Genomic DNA, 22,526 nt, shown 5'->3' with positions numbered 1-22,526 from the left:
AAGACATATTTTTCAACAACTTTATTGATTTGGATATTTTTAGTATGTCTGCTATCTCCCACGTGTTAAAACATTGATTGTTCTCAATTAATGTCTCAATTTGACCACTATCGATGGCAGCTGGTCTACCTGACCACGGAGCACCATCCAGCAAGAAATGTCCACATGAAACATTGCAAACCAGTTTTGACACATTTGATCCATCACAGCACCTTCTCTATACACTGCACCAATCTTTTGCGTTTCAGGTGAGTTTTTACCTTTCCTGAATTAACAAAGCATAATATGCAGAAAATGTGTATTTTCTTCCATCTTCAATATTAAAGTGGCTACAATTAAAATTTTGATAATTTTTTTAAAAGGCACACTGATATGACAGCTGTCACAATAGAGTCTAACAAAATTGTTTTGAATGAAGTTAAAGACAACTAAGCAAAACTAGGGCCATCTTACAGAAAAAAAAAAAAAACATGAACTTTTTGGCCAACCTGTACCTTGTCTTCCATTTCCAACCCCTATTTTAAAATTTTGAAACTTCTGGGCTCCATCTTCATGATAATGAACCCTGTTACAGTTGAAGAAACTAGGGGGAAAAATGTGCAATGACACGGTTAGGGTCAGATGATGAAGGACATGGATTTACAGACTGGAGCATTGGTTCTCACACTTGAGTGGGCCTCGGAATCTCCAGGAGAGTTTGTTAAACACAGATGACAGATAGGGCCCCCCATCCCCATCTTCTGATCCAGCAGATCTGGGGTAGTACCCGAGAGTCTGCATTTCTAACAGGTTCCCAGGTTGTGTGGATGCTAGGGGTCCAGGGACCACACTTTGCAAACCACTGGACTGGAGAATAGCCGAGAGCTCACCACTTCTCAACCCAGGGCAGAATCCTAGTACCGTCTTTTCCTTAATGCTACTCTAATTATAACATAGAAACGTCTGTTTTAGAGCAAATAAATTTAATCAGTTTGGTTTCAAATAACATCGTCAATAAAACTTGGCCTGTTTATTATTCACATTTTCGTTAGCACGAAATAGAAAACGGGTCTCTTTAGTAATTGGCTTCATTATCTCCTTTCCATTAGAAAAGAGAAAAACCTCAAATTAATCTCTAATTGAATTCTTCATTATTCTCATGTTATAATAATTATATTTAATTGTAAAACTTATACTTGCTTTGAGTATTTCAATTTTAATTGCTGGATTAGACATACTTTAGAAATAACTAAGTAAGAAAATTTAAAACAAAAAAATACTGCTTAATTTAAGGGAATAATGTTAATAGAATCCATCTACTTCAAGAATGAAATGGCCTGCAGACTTTTTATTTTATTCTTTTAAATTTTATTTATTTATTTCTAGAGAGAGGGGAAGGAGGGGAAGATAGGGAGAGAAACGTCTATCTGTTGCCTCCCACACACCCCCAACTGGGGACCTGGCCTGCAACCCAGGCATGTGCCCTGACCAGGAGTCGTACCAGTGACCTTTTGGTTTGCAGGATGACATCCATCCCACTGAGCCACACCAGTCAGGGTCAGATGTTTTTGAAGTGACCAGTGACCAAAAGTAGCAGCTTCTTTTTGAAGACTTCCTTAAATTTTTTAAATGCTCCTCAATTATTACATTGGGAAATCTGCTTATATTGAAAGACACATTGTATTTACTTGTGCTGAATTTGGGCATAATTCTCCATATAAATAAGTAAATATACTTGTGTCACTGTGGAGAGTAAGGTGAATATATAGTTACCAGAGTTTATTTTAATTTTTACTTTTGTACCAGAAAGAGTTTTTTACCTAGAGGGTCTGAGAATACAAATTTAATTTAGGTTATATGGGAAAGATTTTTTTTTTCAACTAATACATATGTAACCATATGTAAGCAGAATAATTTTTCACAATTTTATTATGCTATTAATAGATAATATAGCCTAGTCTTTGAAATATGGCAGTTTTATGTTATTCATTCAAAGTGAAACTTTAATACTAGCATGTATAATGATATGTTCCCCACACCATCGCCACCAGCACTCCCTCACCCCAGTACCCTTTTAAGGTTTATGTTCCAGTGTAACTTCTGATACATGGGGGATTGAGGTCTTAATGTTTTCTCTCTTACCCTCTCTCTCAGTAGTGAGGGGGAAACTGACTCTTGATTCTGTGTTCAACATAGTCTGCTTAGCCCATTATTTTCTGTTGTTTCCTAGAGGTGCTTATTATAATTCATAGGGGTTGTTTTTTTAATGAAAGAAATCAGGAAAGAATGAAACAAAGAGTAAACAAAAAGAAAACTGTAAAAATGCATTCTGCATTGTTTAGGGGGAAATGTTAGGTCTCTGTCTCAAAGGACTCGAAGGACACAGATGGTGATGAATTGTATCTGTAACAGTGGCCAAGGGGAGTTTTGAATTCATGACAGTGACATACCTGAAGAGACTTTTTTTTCTGGTTTTCTGGAATGAATGAATGGATTAACTAATTAATTAATCAGTTAGTTAATTTAGATTTTGAAGCCCAGATTGAACTCAGGAAACATGTCATTCAGCTACTTAAAGGATTTTTTTTTCTTTCTGAAGAAGAATAACCTAGAAATCTTGTCTACAGGTCTGGGCTAATTAAAACAACCCATGTTTTTCAAGCAGGATCCTATTATTCTAATAGCAATTTCTGGCAAAATCTTATTACTTTAAAATCATCAGTATACCCCCCTGACCAGTGTGGCTCAGTTGATTGGGTGTCATCCTGCAAACCAAAAGGTCACTGGTTCGATTCCTGGTTGAGGCACATGCCTGGGTTGTGGGTTCAGTTCCCAGTTGGGGGGGTATGTGAGAGGCAACCGATCAATGTTTCTCTCTCTCACACGTGGATGTTTCTGTGTCTCTTTTTCTCCTACACTTCCCCTCTCTCTAAGAATAAATAAATAAAATCTGAATGGTGGTAATAATAATAATAAAGTTATCAATGTCCTTTAAATTCTTATTGCCCTTTAGCTTCAAAACAGAAAAGAAGGCACTTACCTTGATAATGTTGTCCCTGGTAGAAGAATGAAAGGAGTGGGTGAGGATGGATGACTTGAGAGAGCACCTTTGCACATTTTCTGAGATCCACTTAGTTTGGGCTCTTTCATAAGATATGAAAATGTGTACAGAAATCCCGTTGCTCATCAGAGTCTTCCTTCGGGTGTAATTCTTGCCCACTCCTGCACGTTTTCAATTTCATTTCATTTTTAGTAGGTTATTTTATTTACTAGTTATTCAAAGCAGTAAATTTTTAAGTACATTAGTAAAACAGTTTTCAAAATGAGTGATTAAACCATGGAAGGTAACCATCTCTTAAAAAAAAAGTCATCCCTATTAAATTAGTTAAAGTGTGTGCTTGTTCCAAGATAAAGGCTAGAGTTTGGAGAGTAGTGTTTTAGGGTTATATTTTGTTGTTTCATTTTTAAAAAAATTTTTTATAGTAGGCATCTAAAATTGCCCCACGTTTAACTCTCAAAGAAGCAATTTTTGTAACTCGAAGTCAGTAAAATTAACGCTTAATGGGGAAAATCTAGCTGTCTTAACCTCTCTGTTGCCTCATCTTTAACATGAGAACAAGTGCAGCACCTACTTCATCGTCCTGTTGCAAAAACTGCATGAGATAATAAACAGAAAGCCCTAAGCTCAAGGCCTGTCACATAATAAATGTTTAGGAGTATTGGCTACTTTCACTGTTATCAATATTACTACTTTTTAATTTGTTTCAGATTTTAATTTATGTTTTCTTCAGTAGGAAATATCTTTTTAAAAAATTTTATTTATTTACTTTTAGAGAGGGGAAGGGAGAAAGAAAGAGAGGAAGAGAAACATCAGTGTGCAAGGGAAACATCTGATGGTTGCCTTTCCCATGCCCCCAACCAGGGACCTGGCCCACAACCCTGGCGTGTGTCCTCACTGGGAATGGAACTGGTGGCCTTTCTGTTCGCAGGACAAGGCCCAACCCACTGAGCTACACCAGTCAGGACGGAAATATCTTTTCAAATGATTAAAAAATACTGAGTCATTAGGAATTCGGTTGTGGCTTTTATTTATTTGTATTGTTGACACTATCACAGATGTCCCCGTTTTCTTTCCCTTTGTCCCCTCCTCTCAGCCCCTGCTCCCCATTCCCTCCGGCCCTCACCACACTGCTGTCTGTGTCCATGGTTATACATGTATGTTCTTTGGCTAATCCCTTCACCAGTACATTGAGTTCTTGCCATCTTACTGTAGACTGTCTTTTATATATCCTTACAAGGCACTCTAGGTAATTTTAAGATTACATACCACTTGCTACATCTAGAATTTACAGAATAATGACAATGTCCTTGAAGTAGCTTCCTGCCTCTCTGATTTTCTGGACAGTTTTATATTTTTGCTGTAATCCATTCCTCAAGAGGCAGTATGGCCTGGGTTGAAAGTATCGCTTGATGCTTTCATTTACCAGGGATTTGACCTTGGGCAAGTAACTTAGCTTCTCAGGATATAGATATTATGATCTTTAATGTAAGGGTGTGGGACTAAATGGTTTCTAAGGTTCCTTTCAACTGTAAAAATCTCTTTCCAAAAAATAATCCCTCAGTTTTCCAAGAGGTATAACTCATTCTTACCTATATTAATGAAGAGATAATACATAATAACAGATTCACAGCACATGGCAATATGGTTTTCTGATTGAAGAAAAGATATGGTTGAAGACCTTCAGAAAACTTAAATCCTGTCATAATACTGCAGAATTGGGCATGTGAGTTTTCTTTTCTAGAAAGGAGTAATGGTTTTCAGGAACATGTATAGAGGACACACAGACAAAACTGGAGGGGGGTAGGATCAAGGGTGGGATCAAGAGTGGGAAGTAGAGATGGCTGGGAGTGGTGGAGGGAAAATGGAGACAACTGTACTTGAATAACAATAAAAAAATGCAGGAAAAAAAGATGACAAAACAAACACAAAAGAGCATACTGAACTCAGGGCAGCAAATGTGGTGTCTGGGGTTTATTTAGGACAGCCAAGACATGCTCCCTTACATAGAGGACTCAGAGGAGTCACCAGGCATTTGGGACTTTGTACTATTGAGTGAGCTAGATTTGATGCCAGAAGGCTGTAAGCAGGGCACTTCTAGTGGCTCCTTGTTGATAACAGTGTTCCGAGATGTCGATGGGGGTTGTATGGATTTTAATCAGAAACAGAATAACTGCATTTCAGGTTCCACTGTCCCAAACGCACTTAGAGAGCAACAGTGCTACAGGTATCTCGTGCTGGCTGTTCGCCACATGCGCTGGAACACAGAGCAGTCAGAAAAGCCCACCCTGACCTAGTTGTGGGCTCAGCGGCTGTACATCACCAATCAGAGAGTTTAGACAGCAGCACTGAATTGGGTAAAAGCTGACCCCCAGAGTTTACAGAGGGCTCCAGTGGAGATGCTTTATCCTTAGAATGTGTGGAGGGGGAAATAGGTAGGTAATGTCTAGGTGAGTTTGTTGAAATGAAGAGGAGCTATTAAAGACTAAAATGTTTATGCCATATTAGCTGATCATAAAAGTGAAACCTGGTGGAGATAATGAATAACTGGGAGGGCCTTTTATATACATGTATTTTTCTTTACTGAATTTTTTTATTATTAAACGTTTCTTAAGTAGTTTGAAGCGAGAACATAACAAAGTGGTGTTAAGGTATATGCTACAAGACAGTATTTAGGTTATTGGTTTGGACATTATGCTTTTATATTCGGTAGTATTTTTTTCATAATCAAAGGTTTCATCTTAACTCCAGTCTGTTCTCAGTGGTTCAGTTTTATAAAGCCCCGTCTGGATTCTGACTAGGAACTGACATGAGTCTCCCTTTCCCTGTGTTCCACTGTGGTGTTTGCCCAGAGAAGCTGGTGCTAACCTTCCCACCCCCACCTTCATCTTTGTTTATTAAATATAAAAACATAGCCTGATCTTGGGGCATCCTTAGAGAAGTCAAAAGTCCTCTCTTCTGTTTAGTACTCAGGTACGGGTTTTCTGAGAGATTGTGTACAAGTTACTTAAAATTTTTACAGCATAAATCAGTGGAAGTCAGAAAGTTCATTCTTAATTTGGAAATGGTTTGGATTGAAAAACCTATTTACAGTATGGATTTTGATTTTTTTTTTCAATAAAGAGATCAAGTACTTTTCAGCTGAGGCAGAATTTCATAACACCCCCAGTTCTTTTTCGTGGTGATAGTGGAGGACAGTGCAGCAGGCAGGGCGTCTGAGGCCGAGGGATGCGAAGAGCAAAGGCATGGAAGGGTGGCGTATTTAGGGGTCACAGAGTACTCTGCTGTGACTGGATCTGCAGTGGGCAGTGTTTGAGAAGGCAGGCTGGACCCAGGCATCAAACGCCTTATATGGCCCAAGCTAAAGAAATTCCTAGGGAATATATGGTTTAAGGTTGTTTAGTTTGTTTACTTGTTTTTGTTATTGCTGTTTGTTTTTTTTAGAGCAAGAAACAGCTTGTGTGATAAGCTTATCATAGGAATTTCACACTAGTGGTCATGGAGGAGGATATGTTGAATCGAGAGGGAGAAGTTTAGTTTCCGTTTCTAAAACACTGATTGAATTGCTGAGGTCCTTCTGGTTACATATGGTCTGTACATCTGCAGAATGGCATGTTAGCAGAACTCTTGCCAGAGGGCAAAGTTTGTGGAACTCCAGCTTCAGGGTCAGCAGACTTTTTCTCAAAAGGCCAGATAGTAAATACTATAGGTTCGTGAGCATTATGGTCTCTGTTGCAACTACTCAGCTCTACCTTTCTAGCTCTAAAGCAGCCATAGGCAGTAAGTAGAAAAGTGTGCATGACTGTGTTATAATAAAATTTTTATTTACAAAAATAAGTGGCCAATACAGGCTATAGTTTGCCAAGCCCTGGTTCAAATTATAGTGAGATCATCTTTTCATGTAGCTGTAAGGGGAAAGGAACTCCTCAAAGAGCATCAGGGAAGCAGGAAAACAGGGAGAAGATGATGATTGGGGTAGTGGGGAGAAGGCAGTAAGAAGGAGTAATAGAGGACAGTTCTTCTATTTTTAAAAGGAGCCGTAGGAAATTGAACACTGGATATTTGATATTAAGGAATGACTATTTTTTTAGATTGTGATAATGGTAATGTGGTTTTGTTCTTTAAAAGGGTCCTTATCTTTTAGAGATCCATATTGAAATATTTATCAATGGAATGATGCATACATTGAATTTATTTTAAAATAATCCATTGGAGTTGTAAGAGAGGGAAATAGATGAAACAAAATGATCTTTGAGTTGAAAATTCTTTGACCCTGGGTGGTGGATACATAGAGATTCATTGTACTAGTCTTTTTGCTCTTCTTTTTAAGGGTTTTTTTTTAAGATTTTATTTATTTTTAGAGAGGGGAAGGGAAAGAGAAAGACAGGGAGAGAAACATCAATGTTTGGTTGCCTTTCTGCGCACCTGGCCCACAACCCAGGTGGGTGCCCTGACTGGGAATCAAACTGGCGACCCTTTGGTTCTCAGGCTAGCATTCAATCCACTGAGCCACAACAGCCAGGGCTCAGCTTTTGAATATGTTCTAAAACTTCCATAATAAAAAGGTATTTTAATAAAAGGCTTTGGATATGGCAATTAAGGGGTTTGCTACAGAGGGAGTTCCAGAGACAATTGGAGAGAAAAATCAATTGCAGGTAATGGATGACAGGGAGAAGCAGTTTGCTTCCCGAGGAAGGAGAAAGAGGAAGAAGAGGAATGACTACAAAGGAAAGAGAAGGTAGAGGAAGCCAGTGGCAAGGGCGACTCAGTGATGAGAATTGTGGAGGATGTTCTCGGAGGCATTTGAGAGCATACCTCACCTCATGGTCATTTTGGTTTATCCCCAAGTACAGGTATATCCTGAACCATGAAATCAAAGGTACTTTCCCACAAAGTGGGGAAATAATGATGGGTTTGTATAAAAACCTGTGTGTCTGCTGGTAGACATTTGGGCATTTGTCACAATATGGCAAGGGAGTGAATTTCACACGACAGCAATCTCTAGAGATTTATAGAATGCAGTTGAAAACACTAAATTATGCATTCTCTTCTGCAAGATTCTACAGTCATACTTTTAAGTCCCTCCTCTTGTTTTAACACCATCTGCTTAAACTTTTATGAAAGGCATGCCTGTTATACAACATTTGGAAACTACAGGGCAAAATTAAGAAAACCAATTATGTTTTTTCTAAGACACAGCTAATGCCAGTAATGGAATTACTCTACCTTCTCTAGGTTGGGCACTAGAATTAATACTCCTGTAGAATTACACATGTAATTCTACACATGTAGAATTTATACATTGATGCATTTAAAGTACACCAAGGAAACAGGCCAAGAAACAGGGCAATGAAGTCTCCTAAATTTAAAAGGTCTTTCTGAGTTTTTTGATGAATTCTTGCTTTAATAAGTATAAATGCTCTAGGTAAAACACCTTTTTGTTTTCGAATTTTCAGATGTTTCACTAAATTTGGAACTTTTAACATAGTGTTCTTTCTAATTTGAATTTTCCTTGATTTGATTTTTTTCTTCTGTCATTAACTAAAACCTGCATGGGGGAGGTGGGGGCAAAGCATGTGTGCTGAGTGTTGTGTATCATTCTAATAAAACGAACCTGTGAAAACCGATTTGAAATGTGCGTGGGTATGCTAAGTGTAGATTAGTTCATTTCTTGTGTTTTGTTCTCAAGTGGGATGACAACCAAGAGAAGCAATAGAATAGACACCTGTACCACCCATGGACCAACAGGTGCACTCTGTTCTCCATCACTTCATCTGAATTAAGCCAGTAATTTGTCATGTCATTTGTGTTTTGTCCTTTTGTTTAGAAGTTATTTATTGAAGACTTTCCCATTGCACACAGTATAGCAACATGATGTACTCTAGGGCTAGATTAAAAGCAGTCTGTAATTAGCTGACATAATTAGCACTTTCAGGATACCATGTTCATGTTATAATCATTTACGCTCAGAATGAGCTAAGTTGTCTTCTGTAATTTACCTGGCATGTGTGTTATTGGGACACAGTCATGCTCTCTTTACATAAGAGATGAATCAGTCAGAAAACACAGAAGGCACCAGTATACTTTCTACCAAGAATGGCCAGTGTTAGAATGTGGTATTTTTAAAACATCTTCATTTTAGATTGAGTGTTGCCCGTCCCCTCCCCTTTCTTATTTAAAGTGTTATTTGCCAAGCAATATCATAGGTTTGGATGACTTTAGGTATTGCCTTTTTATTTTTAAATTGCCAAGATTTTTATTTTTCAAATATGTTCTCAACTCCTGTGTTAAATGGAAATATTTGTTAAGTTTCTAAAGCAAAATTTCAGTTAAATATTTGATTGTCATGGTTTTTCTTCTTAAATGTTAATCTTGCAATTTTTTCTTTTTCTTTTCTTTTTTAAGATTTTATTTATTTATTTTTAGAGAGGAAAGGGAGAGAGAGTGAGAGAGAGAAACATCAATGTGTGGTTGCTGGGAGCCACGGCCTGCAACCTAGCATGTGCCCTGACTGGGAATCGAACCTGCAATGCCTGGTTCGCAGTCCGAGCTCAATCCACTGAGCTATGCCAGCCAGGGCACAATTTTTTCTTTAATATATGTTAAACTTTCATTTTAGCTCGTCTCAAGAATAAGCACTATTTTGAGTTTTTGAGGCAAAAATAATTATGTATATATACATAATTTGTCCAGTTGATTAATAGGAAGAAAGTGGTGTAAGCTACATTTAAATTATTCATATATAAATAACTTTTGACTTGTGATTTGATAATGTTCAGCTGTTAGGTTCTATACATAATTCATACTGTGTTTATATTGAATTCTTGATTTATCTAAAACAAACTATTATACATGTATGCTTACTTCAATCCATTATTCTCTGACAATTCTTTGTTAAGTGCATAGCAAAGTCCTTGTGGAAATAAGGTGCTTTTCATAATCTTTTGCTTTGGGTCCTTTTTTGTAAATGGTCTGAACTATTCACTGTCTATTTAATAATAGTGAGCTTTCTTAGGGGGTTAGTAAGCACAACATTAAAAATATGTTGACCTATTAACTAATGAAAGTTGGAAAAAATGTTCATCTTGAGACTCTATAAAAATATGTCCAGTACAGCTTAAAATTTATTATATTCTTTTCATTGTATCATTTGTAATGATACATTTGACAATCAGACAGGCTTAATAATGCTTTGAATCTTGGTATTGTTCACTTTGCATCTCCCTGGCAGAATGTTTCTCTAGTTAGAAGACTTTGAAAGTACAATGGCTTTGTTTAAAAAAATGAAATATTACACTTCCAGAAATTATTGCTCTCTGATATTATTTTTTCATTAGCTTCCCCTTCAACCTGTGAAACTGATATCCATCTGGTGTCTTCTAATAGTAAACCATTCAGCAGTTAGGGCATGATTGATTTATTAGTGTCCTGTCGGGTTAGTTTTCTAGTGCTGCCTAACACATCACCCTCCGAGGGGTGTCCAGCCTGTGGCTGCATGCAGCCCAGGATGGCTATGAATGTAGCCCAACATCAAATCATAAATTTACTTAAAACTTTTTTTTTTTGCTTATCAGTTTTCATTAGTGTTTGTGTATTTAATGTGTGGCCCAAGGCAACTCCTCCTCTTCCATTGTGGCCCAGAACAGCAAAAACTTGGACACCCCAAACCATAACAGCTTAAAGCAACAAATATTTATTACCTCTCAGTTTCTGTGGGCAGGAATCCCAGGGAAATTAGCTGAGTTCCTCTGGCTGAGGGTATCTCACAAGCTGCAACCACGGCGTCAGTCGAGACTGCAGTCATCTCAAGGTTCAACGTGGGAGAGTTGCGTCCAAGCTTACCGACATGGCTCTGCCAAGCCTGGGGTCCACACTTGTTGGCTGGACACATCCTTGCCTCTTGACTGTCTGTAGAATAGCTTGCAATATGGCAGTTGGCTTTCTTCAAAGCCAGTCAAGAAAGAGGTGGCATCTCATCATTTTTGCCATAGTTTATTCCTTAGAAGTGAGTTGCTAGGTCCATCCAGACTCAAAAGGAGGTATCTCTTGGGAGTACTTTGGAACTCGTAGAAATTTACCTCTCTTCCTGTGTTGTTTCATAAGATTGTGGTGATAAAACTCCCTGCTCAGATTGAACTCCCTTCACTTAGCTTTCTCTTGTCTCACAATCTTGAATTAATCGCTTGTAGCTGCTCTCCAGTGCATTTTGGTATTTTTGCGGGAAGGGGTGTAAACCAGGTCAGAGATAAAGGAATATTCATTTACAGATAAGGGGCTTTGTTAAAACTCTAAGGTACTGTGAGTAAGGAGGTATTTTATGCTCTGTTCATCATGTACATTCTAATGTTTACCTTGTTCAGCATTGGTAAAGGTTTTCAAGGTGTCATGAAACGATGGGGATTTAAAGGCCAGCCTGCTACTCATGGTCAAACGAAAACTCACAGGAGACCTGGAGCTATTTCAACTGGTGTAAGTACAACTTAGTGATGCACTTCTTAAGGCTAAATGCTCAACTTCAGTGTGTACAGGCTTTAGTCTGTGCTTGGGATCAAGTCATATAATGTTAATCTGACTCAAGGTGGGTCCTAGTACTTGTCACACTTTTTTGAATCCTGGCCTTACTTACTTTCCAGAGGCCAATTTGAATTATTTAGTTACACCCTACATATCTACAGTCAGTATTGTTAATGTTTTTCTGCCTACTTTCTCATTCCCATCTCTGACTCCTGTGCTATATTCTGAAGTCACCTGCAAGAAATCGGGGATTAGAATGCCCTTTCATCTGGCCCCACTGGTTCCTTCACAGATTTTTTCTCCTTAAAAGATAGTTGGGAAAGATTGTCAAGGACATTATAATGGTGCAAGAGAAAAGTGGTAGAGAAGAAATGGAGAAATAGACCGTAAGTACATAGGAAATGGAGAAGGACTTTTGTATTGCTAATTCAGTTCTACTTTCCCAGAGATATAGCATAAAGTGACAGGGTAGGGGCTGGGGGTGGTTCTTTGGAGCATCAGAGTAATGCAAGTCTAATCTCTAAAGCTTGATGTATATGTATATGTATGGTTAACTGGAAGTATTTCTACTTCTTTCATAAGAGGAATACAGATTAAAGGTACTCTGGAGTTGCTCATTTCTTCTGTAGCAGATTGTGTTATGAAGCTCTTTGATTTTTACCTCTATTAGTAAGAACATAGGGAAAGGGGCACTCTCATCCATTGCTGGTGGGAACACAAAGTAGTGCATCCTTTATGGAGGAGAATGTGGCAATATCTAACAGAACTACACAGCAGTCCTCCTTCCAGGACTCTACCCTAAGGATATCTCCCCAAAATATAAAAATATATTTTCACAAAATTAATCATTGCAACTTGATTTGTAATTACAAGTGTAAATGCCCATACCTGGGAATTTGGATGAATAATGTATGGAATTGTACATCTAATCAAGAATACTATGCAGCTGAAAAAAGAATGAGAACCTTTTTTTTTAAATGATGGAGTGATTTCCAGGATATAAGGAAATGCACGTTACCTGCTTATTTTTGCAGGTAAAAAGGACCAAAAGGATAATCCAGAAACTAATGAGATGTGTTACCTACAAGAAATGGGTCGGACCAGTATGGAAGGGCTAGGAAGTGGCAAGAGCGACACTTCTCTGGATATACTTCTTATACTTGGAACCATGTTAATGTTTTATATATTCAAAATAAAATGAAAGGGGGAGGATCCACAATGGAATATAATTCACAGATGAACCCACCTGTTTCAAATGAATGGCATCACCTCACCAAAGAGGTGGGGAGTAACTCAAGTAACTTTCTAACACAGTATTTGGCTCTATGCCCTGAGTGTAAATTTAAAATGTACAGTGCACAAGTGTTGAATCCTAATCTTGTATATTTGCAGTGGCATTAGGTAATGCCATTTCTGAAGTAATTTTCTGTGAATTGTAGGATTGGGTAGGTAGGTAAATGCATGGATAATGGGAGCCAAGTTTCTGACTGTTAGAGAAGGGTGTTATGGGAAGGAAAGAAATTAAAATGAACCCTATAGTGTTGATAGGTATCAGTATATATTTACTATATGTTTATGTAAAGAAAGAAACAGATTCAGATATGTATATGGGTGTATATACATTTATGTTTTAGCTGCTGAAGGGACCTAAAAGCAAGGATATTCCATAGCAATGAGCACACCTGGAGCTGAGATCTTGCTTTCTAAGCACCATTCCCCGCTAAAAGGACCTGGGGCTTGTTGGACAAATGGAGAAATGACTGATCTCATGCATGGGGTAGGAAGAATACAAGATGAACACAAACCAGCTTGTTCAAGAAATCAAGGCAGTGCTTAAAAAATGATGGCACATGAAAAGGACCCAGGGCCCAGCTAAAAGTAGCTCCCACTTGCAAAAATTGGGAGGACAGTTGGATCTGAAAACTTACCAAATGAAATGAACTTAGAATCGAGTTCACACTGATAAAAATAAATAAAATGGATAGGTTAATACACAAATGGGAGGAAAGAGACTGCTGTTCCTTACAGTATAATCTCAGCTGACAAATGTGGAAGGAATGGTGGAGCTAGAATTTCACTTTGACAGCATCATAGGAATAATTGATTCAGACAGCAATTATCAATGAAAGCCAAAGCAAGTAGTGAAAACTTGATGGAGACTAGTTACTTACAAAGCCCCAAAGCAAATTGCCTCTTACTTATAAAGGGAAAAGTGTGGATCCCCTTATAAAGGGAAAACCATAGAGTGGATTAACCTAGTGAGCACATCCTGAACTACCTGACCAGTGTTACACATCTCCCCTAACTGAACAAACCAACACCACCATGTGCCTCCTGGTCGGACTCCAGGAAATAAAAACATGTCGTCACTTCTGTAGTGATTCCTATTGAAAATGCATCTAATCACAGGAAAACATCAGACAAGCCCAAAACAAGTGATATTCTACAAAATAGCTGGATTGTAGCCTTCAAAATGGTCAAGTTTTGACATGACCTGACATTTTGTCAAGGTCATGAAATGCAGTGGCTGCTCCAGATCTAAGGGGACTAAAGAGACATGACAAGTGCAATGTGTGATTCTGAAGTGGGTCCTGGACTTGTGAGGAAATTGTTACAAAGAACTTGTTGGGGCACTTGACAAAATTAGAATGTGGACTATGGATTAGATGATAATGTTTTAATTCTGAGTTCTAAAATTGTACTGTGGTTATGTAAGACAATATCCTACTTCTTAGGAAATAGACCCTGAAATACTTACAGGTAGAGGAACAACGTGTCTGCTGCCACATTCTAGCTGACGCAGAGGCTGTGCGTACGTAGGGAGAGTGAATGGTGAAGCAGATGGGCGACGTGTAAACAATCGCTACATGGGGGTAAAGAGTACGGGAGCTTTTTGTGTTACTTTTGCAATTTTTTATAAATATAAAATTACATAAAATAAAAAGTTATAAAATGAGGTAGATCATAAATGTAAACTTTAGAGCTTAAGACCTCTTTTTAGAAAATGTAGGAATAAACCTTTATGACCCTTGGTATGGCAAAACTTTATATATGACACCAAAAATACAAGTAACAAAAGAAGATGTAGATAAATTAGACTTCATCAAAACTTTAACTTTGTGCTGCTCACAGTTCCATCAAGGAAACAAAAAGGAGGAACTTGTACAACTCAGTAGTAAAAAATAACCCAATTAAATGTAGGCAAAGGACTTTGCTTCCCCAAAAAAGATATACAAATGTCCAATAAGCACATGAAAAGATGCTTAACATATTTAGCCATTACAGAAATGTAAATCAAAACCACAGTGAGATGTCTATAATTAAAAAGGCAGATAATAATAAATGTTGGCAAGGATGTGGGAAAATGTTCTACAATTGATTGTGGTAATACACAGCTTTCTGAATATACTAAAAACATTAAAGTGTACCCTTTAAAAGGGTGAAATATGTGTTATGTGAATTTTATCAATAAAGTTCTTTTGAAAATGAGGCATGTAGAAGAACCCATTCTTATAATTCAAGTTAGTTATTTGTTATGAAATATACTGTTGTGTGTTTGTAAATAGTCCTTTCAGTAAGGATTAGCTAGTGAATGCCTTTAAAATCCTAAGAATTGGGGTATGATTTTAATGAGAGTGAATTTATTGGGGAGGGCAGAGTCTTTTTTTAGTAATGTAATGTTAAGCAAGGGGCTTATCACAGAACATATTAAACTTTGCTGTGATATAGAATAAATATAGAATCAATAAGAGTGATACACTATCTGTAATATTCAGAATTATCTTATAAGCTATGGATTATCTCCTAATATGAGCTACTTCACTGGACGTTTGCCTGTCATTGTGAGAGTAGCGATGCAAAAGTTTTTGAATTCAAGTATTATGAGGGCCTTTCTGATTTTAGATGTAATTCAGATTTGCTTCTTTAGATGTAAAATTACTATTCGTTATCAAAGCCAGAATCAGACTGTGTGGAAGCTGTTTGATTTATGCGAGTCAGAGACAACCAGGACTGGAGAAACAAACTCAGTATCTGGTAACCCTGTCCTGTAATCGCTCTGGTGCTGTGGGGGACAACAATAGTGAGGGTGGGGAGTCGGGCCATTTCAGCAGCAGTCGTGCGGATGGGGCCCATTAAGTCCGTCAGCGCAGAAGGTTAGTGCAGGTGGGCCAGGCAGTTCATGCTTCTCTGGTGGTGTGATGTGTTTGTATATCCTTTAACATTCTCAACCAGTATTAGCACAGCTGCTACTCTCTCGTTACTTGAGTTTTTCCCCTAAATCCGTTCTTAGTCTGTATTTATTTTGTTGCTCTAATCTTAGATTACTCTTACTGGGGTGAATGTGCCTAAATCTGTATTTAATTCTTTACTGGGCCCTAGCAGAATGGAGGGAAAATGAAACATTTTGATAACTCCTATCTTGTTTATGTTTTGTTTTGATCAGAACTGTTTGAAACTGAGAGTACTTAAAAGTGCTAATTTTGGTTCTCTCATTCAGGATGTTGCCAGAGTCTGGCCTGGAACTAAAATGCCTGGACAAATGGGAAACATCGATAGGACAGAATTTGGACTGAAAGTAAGTTTCTGAAGTGGCTCTTTTTAGGAGCAATCAAATTAATGCCTAAATGCAAAGACACAAGATTATGTATTTAATGTGTGTTTAATTATTGTTTGTTCAATTTAATGATTGGTTCTAATAGATTTTACAGTTATTGAGGGGTAGAGAATGCATGAACTGTGTGTTATATATTCTCAAATTTTTAACTTTTAAAGTTTGATTTTATTTCTTGCTTTAGGTTTGGAGAATAAACACAAAACACAATATAATCTACGTAAATGGCTCTGTACCTGGACATAGAAATTGCTTAGTAAAGGTATGTTTCGCTGTCTTTATTTTCCATTGTTCATGTATGTGGATGTGAATAAAATTCTCTAACCTATAAATGATGTAGCTTGAAAATTAGTGGCTGTTTTTCCATGAGTTCTCTGTTGTTGTTTTTTTTATGGGTTTTTTGTTTTTGTTTTTTTTGTGTGTGTTTTTTGGTTTTGGGGGTTTTTTTTTGCTTTTTAGCCTGAGTTAAAAAATTGCACAAAATAACCTATAGTATATGTCTATAAAATGATGAGCCTGCAAAAAGGGTAGGGCCAGTAAACAGAGGCTCTTTAGACATATGGAAAGGAGATTAGGATACTGTTGCCAAAATATGAGTAATGCAGGAGGTGGAAATTAAATGAGAAAGTCAAGAAGAAAAGTGATTGAAGGTAGACACTTTAAGGAGAAATCTTGTTATTGTTATTACCACCATTGCTTTGATTGTACTTTTAAGTATTTTTCCTGAAAACATGCATGTTCATTTTTATGTTCAAAAACAAAGTAAAAAGAAGAAAACAAACATGTTGCACAGGATAGATGTGAAGAAGAACTTGTGCTGTCAGAGACTTGTTTCTATCAAATAAAATACAAATTACGTACTCTGCCTGGGCTTAAACTGATGTAATACAAAGTAAAAAAATCAAATTTTGAATCAATCATTCTGAGAATAAATTTGTATAATAATAGAAGTAGTAATAGCTATTCCTACAAATATATTCTTTATTAATTTCCCAACAATAACAACATAAAATAGGTTGAAACTTAACCCTGAGCTTTTATTTTTTAAGATTTTATTTATTTAGAGAGGGGGAGGGGAGAGAAGGAGAGAAACATCAATGTGTGGCTGCCTCCTGAGCACCCCTTACCTGGGACCTGGCCCACAACCCAGGCATGTGCCCTGACTCGAAGTCAAACCAGTGACCCCTTGATTCACAGGCTGGCGCTCAATGCACTGAGCCACACCAGCCAGGGCTAAACCTGAGACTTTTCATATTGGGTCTCTTTCTATGTATGTTTTGTATTTCTTAAAGTAGGTTCTATTATTAGCATAAGGTACAATATTTGTTTTAATCTTACAGTAATTAAAGTTCCTTTGCTGCCACTATTTTGACTAGATTATTCTCATTTTACTTTAAAAAATGTATTTGATGAATATTAGCAAGATCTCTTTTTTTTAAAGGTGGCAGGTGTTTAGGCTTAAGTAGGTTTCCAGTCTCCAAGTGACCCATTCTCTGACTGACTACAAGGACAGGCCATTGAAGCCAGCAGGTTGTCATCGTGCTTCTCCTCATAAAACATTTGGGCTTCAAAATGCAGTGTATTCCTACCTCCACTCTCCAGGTTTATTGCATGTTGTGCTTATCACATCCTGATAGAACAGAATAAAGGAAAGTGATTACTTTCCAGAATACAACTATCCTGGATAGCAGGAGAATTTCTTGTGTTGTCAGAGCTTTACAGGGTCCGTACAAGTAACGCCCCTTTTTTATCACAAAATCATTTATTACAAAATCATAAGCATATAATCTGTAACATAACTATACCACAGTCCAGCACACCATATGACATTGTGGGTGAACTGTTCAAATTGGAGCTATAAATTGTCACACCCATATTACTGTCCTACCAGCCGCCTGTAGAACCCTGTGCGTACCCGCTTGCTGCACACGAGTCTCGGTGGGCGTTCCGCTGGCCTTGCTGCCGCTGCTGCGGCTTCTCAGGCTCCACCTCATGGGTTGACACCAGCAGGGTGAATTGATCAGCTGGCTTGAAAAACCATACTATATGCAGTGATTTTCTGATCTGGCTGTTAATGAACAGTTTATAATCAATAACATTTATTACTCAGCTTTTCATCCACTTTAATGAAAGATTGCTTTCAAAAACTGGATCAGCTCTCTTACTGGATGATCGCCTGCTGTCGCTGAAGGCAGTCAGAAGGTGCCCGAGAGGCCAGGCCAAAGGGGAGTCCAAATATGTTTTAAAAACTATAGCAGCAGAGAAATGTCTAGTCCACTTTGAACTGTTAATATATTTTCATCAAACATATTTTGGTTAAAAAAAATACTCATCTTGGAAGAAAAGTCTTTGAATTATGGTACCTAAACAGCTTCTGTTTTGTAACCTTAAATGTCTGCCCCCAAGCATTAAGGTGTAGGTTTGAATGGGGTATTTTGTGGGCTTGCGTTTTAAACGTTAAAAGTCGGACACACCTTTGCAGTCATCCAGCCCACTTTCCCCATTCCTCCAGGCGGCTGGTTGCACAGCAGGTGAGGAGTCCCGTGCCCAGGGAGAAGGAGGCACTTCCTGCAGGACGGGCAGCCTCTTCAACATCCACTCACCCCACAGGAGCTTTGACCCTCTTGGAGTGGGGGCCACCAATAACATGTTTGTAATTCTAAAATTAGTAGCCATAGTCCTAGGAATGACCGACCTGTTTAACTACTGTAGTAAGCTTTTGTTGTTACTCGGATTCACTAAGGGTATCAAGAGGGGTAAAGAAACTGTTCACAGCATAATGTAGCTTATGCCGTGTGTGCTCACTGCTATATCCTAATTTCTAATGTAAGTTGATTTTCAAGTGAGCTTGTTTTTGTGTGTGTCCTAACCTCCACCTTTCCTCAAGGATTTGAACTGATTTGCCAATACACATACACATACACATACACATACACATATAAAGAATGAGGCAGATAGTTGAGGGGTCTGGGGACTCGGGGATGCAGTTAAGTGCACAAACACACAACCATGAGGTCTTGCATGCTGTGAGGCAGGCTGCACACTTTGACCCCCGTTCTAGAGACACAGTCATGACTTGTGTCTCAAATCCATGAACTGCAGCACAGTAACACTTAGACAGCTGGAGTATTTAAGCAGTGCATTGGTCTGAAATGTTCCTCAGATATGATTAAGTTTAGAAAAGTATAAAAGTAACTGAGAATTCACTGTTTAGGTCATTTAGGAGCAAATGTTTACATTTATCAAATTAGCACAGGAAATTTTATTGTTGGTTTTAATGTTTATTCAGTTTTATTTTCAGTTCTAAATTCTGACACAGTTTAAATTGCTAAGAATATGACTTTTTCCCAAGTTAAAGTTCAGCCCAAGATTAGTTGGGGAAAAAATAAGTTGTTTTTTTTTCTGGGAAACTTACCAATAGTTTTTTGGAATAGTTTTAATGAGAGAAATTAAAATAGATATGTTTTTCTGTACTTAGCTATTCCTAGCAGCTGTGTACTTATTTCAGCCAAAATGATTATTCCCAAAATGATTGACTTATTTTACTCTGAATATAATTAATCATATGTAACTTTTTTACTCCTCTCTGAAGACTGTAGAACACATGCGGCAAATACAAGGCCAAATCTGGCCCTCCACCTTGTTTTATCCGGCCCAGCACCTTGTTTCTACCTGGCAGCAGTGCCAAGCTCTCGCTTAACTGTTAAGGAGTAGTTACATGTACACAGTCCTAAAATTACATTCAGCCCTTTGAAGGCAACCATGAGACTGGTGTGGCCCCCGGTGAAAATGAGTTTGACACCCCTGCTGTAGATAGAATAAGTCAGAAGCTTTAAAGAGCCCAAAGATATTTTCTAAAAATAAAACCTAGCCTTTTAGATTGTATCAATATCTGGACTATTCCTTGGTTATGAGTTCACAGATAGAATATTTTTAGAATACAAAGAGTTAATAGAGATATAAACTTATGAGGGTTTTTTTTTCTGAATACCATTCTGTCCTTAGCTTTTAAATGAGAATGCTACTTATTAAATGTAAACTAATTTCCTTAATGATATTTTTGATTATGTGCTTTAGAATTAAGACTAATAAAAATACTAGGTAAACTATTTTTAATTTCAGCTAAAAAATCTGTGGTCTAAAATAAAAATAGAGAATATGAATAGAAAATCATAATTGAAAAGTAGATAGTAATACCTTTTAGGTATTTAGGTAGTTTATATCAGATCTTTATATTTGAAAAGTCATTTGGATATAACTTATTTAACTAGTAATTAATAGACTATAATTTGTCCTGTTGGGCCATTCTAAAGATTTATAAGTTATGGATAACATATAAATTAATAATCAGTAATTTTCTTAGGAGGTAGCTGATTAACTTAGAAGATTATATTTCTATCATTGGATTAATTTATAAGTAAAAAGAATACATTGAGTTCCTTTTACATTGTAACAGTTGCGTTATTCACATTAGAAAATATAAGAACCAATATTCCTTGATTATGAATAATAAGTAAAACAGGTTATCTTTAAATAACTTCATTGGTAGCACTTTTAATAAAATCTTTGCTTCCTTCCCCCAGATCAGAGATTCTAAACTACCTGCATATAAGGATTTCGGTAAAAATCTACCATTCCCCACGTATTTCCCTGACGGAGATGAAGAGGAGCTACCCGAGAATTTGTATGATGAAGATGTGTGTCTCCCCAGCTCACCTTCTGTCACATTTGCCTGACCTCACTGGACACGGAAGAACATCACATATGTTTTTAACTTGGATGAGCCAGAACAATAATACACCCAGGAATTATATTTTGCTTTCTAAGCCATAATAATATCACACTTGCCACCTTTGTCAAGAGCAAAAGTGTGTCATTTGTCCTTCAATGGCATTTTTTAAAATACCATAATAAATAAATCAGTTAAGCAGATTGGATATGCCACATTTAGATGGACTCACAGTTTGCCTATTAGCAAAATCTTTGTGATTTGTGGATTTTATTCCTCTTTTTACTACATGTTTTTCAAGTTATCTTAAGATCAACTTTTCACGTTACCTATGTTCATATATCTAACTCAGCTAAAAACCTGTCTTTGTGAACACACAGCTGTGGGGCAGTAGCGACTGTATTGGGAACTGCGGTGCAGCCTGTGTGGATAGCATGACCCATGTGTGTCCTGAGGTCCTGTTCTGTCAGTCTTCTGCCCTCAGAGTCCTAAAGGAGAGGAAAGGGAGCTTTCTGTTTAAACGACAGAAACACAGATGTCATAGTACAAGGCCTGCCAAAGACAATAAAATCATAAAGTATGGGTCTTATTTACACTTGCATTGAGAGAAATATTTTTAGTTTGATCCCTCAACTATGAGATATGTATAATCATTTTTTCATGATGCCTTCTAAAAAGGATTTGAAATGGCCTGGAGCAGTACATTCAACACACTTTTATTAAGTACCTATTGCTGAAGATGTTAATGGCTCCTGAATTCTCTTCATTGTATGAAATTAAAATGTGTTTACCAATGGCTACTTATGACAAGCAATAAAGCTTAACAATGTTAAGTATAAGCAGGCCTCATTTAACTGCTGGATTTACTCTGGACCAGATTCCTGAGGCCCCACAGAATTCATTTTAACTAACTCCAGATGCTGTCTGAGACTTGATTCATATGGCCCCCCAAGAGACTTATTAAGCATAGTGTTAGGTCTCCACGTGAGCTCATGATAACTAATGAGTTTGTTGTTGAAAAGGTCTCATAATATCTTCTTGCCCGTATCCTATTTCTCTCATTCTTAATTTTAAATCCAAATGTAGCCACATCTTTTTAAGTTTTTATTTACATGCCATCTCATTCTATTAAAGATTTGTGGAAATTGACAGGAAATTCATGCAGTAAAATGATTTAGGGGGAAATATCTAGGAAGATACAAATCCACACAGGTGCAGGGTTGGGAAGGAATGATGCCAGTGTGACATAGACGAGCAAGCAGCCTATGTGGTGTGTGGTTGTCACACACGGGTTCGCTCTGATCTTCCTGGATACCAAAGTAAGACAGGTAACTTCCTCAAGAGGAATCATTTTAAACTGGAGGAAGTCTTGGTTTCCATACTATTTTTTTACTGGAAACATAAATAACCTATCAACCTACAAATTTCTGAACTTATTAAAAGGTAAGCAGACGTCATACACAAGGGTAAAATACTAAACACATTCTTCTCAGGGATCAAACAGAAACACCCTTTACTAATTCTGTTCAGCAATGTTCTTGGAGGTCCCAGCCAGTGCAATAAGACACACAAAAAGTAATGAGATATACATATATTGGAAAGTGAGAATAAATCTTAATATTTATTAGATGCTC

The 22,526-nt window shown here is 37.4% G+C and overlaps 1 protein-coding gene across 2 annotated transcripts in view; it reads left to right on the top strand.

Moving 5' to 3' along the window:
• Positions 1-21,731, top strand: part of MRPL3 (mitochondrial ribosomal protein L3) — a 40,420-nt gene extending 18,689 nt beyond the window's left edge. For both annotated transcript variants that reach the window (XM_045857398.1, XM_045857397.1), the window contains 4 exons: positions 11,398-11,506; positions 16,050-16,127; positions 16,348-16,425; positions 20,747-21,731. In XM_045857398.1, the coding sequence (XP_045713354.1) occupies positions 11,398-11,506; positions 16,050-16,127; positions 16,348-16,425; positions 20,747-20,899 (418 nt within the window). In that variant the 3' untranslated portion in view covers positions 20,900-21,731. The remainder of the gene's footprint in view (positions 1-11,397; positions 11,507-16,049; positions 16,128-16,347; positions 16,426-20,746) is intronic.
• Positions 21,732-22,526: the final 795 nt, after the last annotated feature.

The sequence above is a fragment of the Phyllostomus hastatus genome, unplaced genomic scaffold (genome assembly GCF_019186645.2).
Source record: "Phyllostomus hastatus isolate PE091 unplaced genomic scaffold, TTU_PhHast_1.1 phas_scaffold_129, whole genome shotgun sequence".
Classification (NCBI taxonomy): Eukaryota; Metazoa; Chordata; class Mammalia; order Chiroptera; family Phyllostomidae; genus Phyllostomus; species Phyllostomus hastatus.
Note: the sequence above shows the minus strand (reverse complement) of the source record. Positions and strands in the feature narration are given on the sequence as shown.